We start from the raw sequence: 5292 nt of genomic DNA, 5'->3' as shown, positions 1-5292 counted from the left end.
TTTATCTATTTTCCATTAGTAATTTTAAACCTGTGCATTTATTATTATTGGCATTACACTGAAACATACAATAGCTAATCGGCATTTTAATATCTAAATAACTAAAAAAATAATTTTGAACAATATAAACACAGCAGGACTGACGAAACAGGAAGCTAAGTAGCCATAATCCCCATAGCAGCGCCACGTATTGATTTTCAATAGTCAACGCCCTATTACATAGTGCAATTGTATCAATTAAATATCTTTCGAATTTAATTCTAAAAAATTGAAGTATTTCCTGTCAGAGAGTATTTTTTAAATAAATTATTTCTAAACGTTGTTGTTTCGGATTTTAAAAAATCGATAATATCCTAATGAAAATAATAATATAAATTTACCGTCAAAATTGCATAAATATTGACTAAGCAAACAATACACACGTTTTATATAAATTCACTATAAGAAATTCCATTCTTCGTAAAAGTTGACAGTATTTTATGCAGTAAAGAACGAATAAAATACTCAAATTGTACGCAATTTATCTTTGATGTAAGTTTGCTTATTAACATTTTAATTTGGCATAATCTATTTCTTAATTATACTTAATTAGTTTATTGAGTTACGTTATAAAATTAATATTTTATTTTAATAAAATTACATAGGCCTATATAATATCATGAATTTTGCTTTAAAATTAATTATAATTAATTGTTAAATTGTGAAAATATAATTATTATAACAGATTTAAACGGTATTATTTATTATTGCTTATTATTGTTTTTGGAACCAATGCAGTACGCTTATTATACTTACGGCGAATTTATTTAACTCTTATTTGAGCAATATTAGTTAGTTAGTGCTAGTTAGGCCGAAATAAACATGGGACAAAGAAAGAAATAATTAAATTTGCTGATTATAGTATGCTTGAGTAGGCTGCAACTTGAAGAAATTGTAGGCCTATAAATTTTCACTGTGTCGTCGTCCGTTTGTCTTTTCTTAATCTCGAGAAAGGAGTCAGATAGGTAAAAGAGGAATAAAGATTTGGAACTCTTTGGGGCAGAAGATCCCGATTAACTGTATACGAACTACCTATAAAAACCGAATGTCACGTTATTTCAGCTGAAATCGTCCTCTAAAAGCAGATAACAGATGACCGGTACGACTCTATTGTTAAAGAAAAATTGAACGATTTGTCTATCTTTCATATATCTTCTTCCAATGTTTCTACTATACATTGCTGTGCATTGATATTTGATGATACAAAAGCTGTGTTTCCATAAAAATTATAAACATATAATGGAAATGACAAATTAAACAGTTTATTTAGTTTAATTCTAAAATAGATACGTTAACGTTAACAAAGATATAAGAACTTGTGTATGAAAATAATCGCACAATATGTATTTAAATTTTAGAAAATACTGTACAAGGGAAAGGCGCTTCCACAGCTTCCATGGACTGCACGCCACTGCTATTATATATAAATATATATATTTATATTTCTGTGTGTTGTATATCGGTTATCTGTTCCCGTTCTTTTTGATGATAATTGTTTTGTTTTAATCAATACGAAACAAAATTAAAGCCATGTGATACTGTTAGGCCAGGAACACACATGCGTAAAAATGTGTGGCAGAAAACTGAAACAGAAATCAGCTTTCAGTTCAGTTTCAGTTTTACGCTTTTAAGCCAGGACACACATACGTAAAAATTTTGGCCGAATAGGAAACGGAAATGTAACAACGTCATAAGTAGTTTAGTAAAATGGCGCCTTCGGTATCTGACGTTGTTATTTGTTGGTGGTTGTATTCCGCTCAATCATTGATGCTTTTAAGAAATGATTTTATTAAAAAACGCCAAAAGAGACGCTGGTGGGTTAGGAAACTATTTCGAGAGCGTGATTTACATGGATTTAATAATACGTTGATTCCGGAACTACAATTTAACGATCGAGAATACTATATACAGTAAGTGAATTGTATTTTTTTACATATCGCTGTTTGAGGTTATTTCAAAATAATAAATTTTAAAATCTTCAGATTTCTGAGAATGTCACCAGAATTATTCGAATATTTGCTGTCAAAAATAGAAAGAAATATAACAAAGAAAAATACACGATGGAGAGAAGCCATATCTGCTAGAGACAGATTAGCTGTAACTTTACGGTTTGTTAATCTTTCATACTTTGTAAAATTAGTTAAGTCTTTAGTATACTTTTATCATAAAACATATATTTTTTTAGATTTCTTGCAACGGGTGAGACATTTCGAAGCCTCAGTTTCTCATTTAGAATAGGACGATCGACAATTGCTAAAATAATCGAAGAAACTACGAAGGTATAAATTAAAATTGTTATTAAATTTGAATAGCAATTAACTTATAAATTGCTATTATTTTTATTATAGGTTATTTGGAACAATTTAAAGAATGATTATATGAAAATGCCAGATAATGAAAACGAATGGAAAGCAATTGCTAAAGGCTTTGAATCTCGTTGGCAGCTACCACATTGTTGCGGGAGCATTGATGGCAAGCATATACTAGTTCAATGCCCAAAAAACAGTGGAAGCTTAAATTATAATTATAAAGGATCATTTAGCAAAATTTTATTAGCTGTGACTGATTATGAGTACAAATTTATTTCAGTCGAGTTTTGTTTCATGGGTGGTGAAAGTGATGGTGGGATTTTTCAAAGAAGTTCTTTTGGAAAAAAGCTTTCAGAAGAAAAATTAAATCTTCCAAATGAAAATATATTATTAAATTCTAATAAAGTATTTCCATATTTCTTTGTTGGAGATGAAGCTTTTCCTCTTAAAAAAAATTTAATGAGACCTTATCCAAGGAGATCAGCTTTCACTCATCCTCAAAAAGTGTTTAACTATCGCCTTAGTAGAGCTCGAAGAATAGTAGAAAATGCTTTTGGAATTCTGTCGGTGCGCTTTAGAATTTTTAAAAGACCACTCAATTATAGTGAGAAAACAATAGAAAGAATAGTTGCTGCTGCCCTTGTTTTACACAATTTTTTATTGACAGAAAATGCAAGTATTTACAATCCCCCAGGCTTCTCAGATTATGATGATGATAATTTTAATTTTCAACCAGGTTTATGGCGCCAAGATGGAAATATTAATTCTTCACATTGTTCTTTTGGATCCAATATGCATGGCATAAATGCAAAATCTTTGCGTGACAAACTAGCTATTTACTTGTGTAATGAAGGATCTGTACCATGGCAGAATAGCAAGATATATCCAGGTGTATCATAAAAATTTTTTTAAACAATTCATTTTGTATAAGTTAATATTTGTAATTATACAGTATAAACTACTTAAATTTTTCATTGGTAATAATAAAGACAATTTTATAAACTTTGAAAAATTATTTTATTATTTCTGATTACATTACATAAAATATTTTTCTTGACCTTCGAGATCTAACATCAACAATTCAATATTTTTTGTGGCATTAAATTGGTCTCTTGCATCCAATTTTCTTAATCTTAATTTCAAAGACTCACAAAATAATTCAATTTTGTCAGGCTGTGACACATTACCTAAAATAAAAAAAAAATAACTTTTAAATCTGTCATTGTTTTGTACTATATTTTGCCTATATTCATAAATTTGAACTTACAACTCCTATCCAAAAAACTATTTATTGCTGTTGATGTCGATGACAAGGATAAAAGAGCATTATTATAATAATCCTGATTACTACAGGTATCTGATTTTTTTCTTCTTTTTTCTTGCTGATTGAAACTTTTATTAGAATCACTGCTTTGATATCGTCTGAAACAAAACCCATGCATTAAAAATCTTATTCTTTTTCATTAAAATCATTATTATTTATTTATTTACAACTTACTGGTCTGACTCAGTTTCTTGATTAATATCAATATTTTGGGCAATTTCTAGATCATTTTGGGTCATCTGAGACAAATTTTCTGATGATAATTGTGTTGACTCTGTGTCAACATTGTCAACATAATTATCCTTTTCAACTATTCTTGTTTCATTATTTAGGGTACTAAAAGAAATAAAAAAAATACTATATATAAATAATTTATGATAAAATTAAGACAAAATATTTTTTAAACTAATAACTAGTACTTATAGGTAATAATAGCAACTATATATACACATATACAATAACTAGATATAGATAATATTAATTTGATATAGATAATAACAACTTATTACACTGGGTCTACAGATAGGTCTACAGATTACGCATAGGTCTATCTACCCTAATAAAAACATTTGTAATCAGTCGTAAATGGTAAATGATATCCAATGATATGAATTTATTTATTTGACAAGAAATGTAGTCATTTGAACTATATGAGAGAACTTTCAAATCATAGAAATGATGTCAAAAGAGCTTAAATGAATTATTAGTATTACAATCAATTGGTACTAACTTTATTTTTGTTTAAACACAAGTTTTATTACATTTTACTATAATAACTACTTTAATATAATCAAGTGACCAACCAAATGATAAAACCAATATCCCTTGATAAACATTTATATTAGTTAATGATGGTAAAGTGTCTTAAAGTAGATTCTGGAGGAGTAGAGTAAATGTATTAATACTCACGTTTCTGTGCAGCCAATATATCCTCCCAATATACTATCCATTAAAGGAAATAATTCCCATCGAGGTCTATATATATCTGTACTGCCACTGCCACTAACGCTGCTACATTTTATTAATTTTTTTTCTCGCATGTATCTGTCCCTTTGGACCTTCCACTTTTTCTCCGCCGCCTCTGCTATAATTTTGAAAATTTAAATTAATAGACTTGTATTCCGAATTGAAATAAAGAACGTGTGGTCTAAATACTAAGCCTATATATCGATTCTACTAGACCTACCTGTTATTTGAAATCTAGCACCTATGGCCGTCCACACACTTTGTTTGTACACAGTGTCTTTATATGCGACACTTTTTTTGTCATAGAGACACTGATGGGGTCGAACATATTCTATAAACTCTTCTATTTCGTTGATTTTTCGCTTTTTAGACACCGTAACAATTGTAGGGTTAACCATCATTGTCGCCATTGTTAGAATGAAAACCACGTGTCTACTTTGACGTCACAGAAAAGACTTCTCTTTATTGGAGAAATTTTGGCGTAAAAATTCTACGCGCGTAAAAAGTAGAGACACGCTCTACTCTACTTTCAGTTCTGTTTCAGCCAAAATTTCAGAAAAATTTTTACGCGTCCTTGTTTATATCATAGTTTTGGGACGTAGTTACAGAAGCTCGCACTGGGCGCATAAAAGACTAATTACGACGCTGACTAGA

At 29.4% G+C, this 5292-nt stretch overlaps 1 protein-coding gene across 1 annotated transcript; it reads left to right on the top strand.

The window, feature by feature from the left end:
• Positions 1–1586: 1586 nt before the first annotated feature.
• On the top strand, positions 1587–3368 carry LOC136975576 (uncharacterized). Its single transcript, XM_067270664.1, has 4 exons — positions 1587–1949; positions 2022–2147; positions 2225–2318; positions 2388–3368. Exons 1-4 carry the CDS (start codon positions 1747–1749, stop codon positions 3246–3248), a joined length of 1284 nt encoding a protein of 427 aa, XP_067126765.1. The 5' UTR covers positions 1587–1746; the 3' UTR covers positions 3249–3368.
• Positions 3369–5292: the final 1924 nt, after the last annotated feature.

Source organism: Centruroides vittatus, unplaced genomic scaffold, assembly GCF_030686945.1.
Source record: "Centruroides vittatus isolate TY-2023 unplaced genomic scaffold, ASM3068694v2 contig_375, whole genome shotgun sequence".
NCBI lineage: Eukaryota > Metazoa > Arthropoda > Arachnida > Scorpiones > Buthidae > Centruroides > Centruroides vittatus.
The sequence above is the reverse complement of the archived record's forward strand: the minus strand, read 5'-3'. Positions and strand labels throughout refer to the sequence as shown.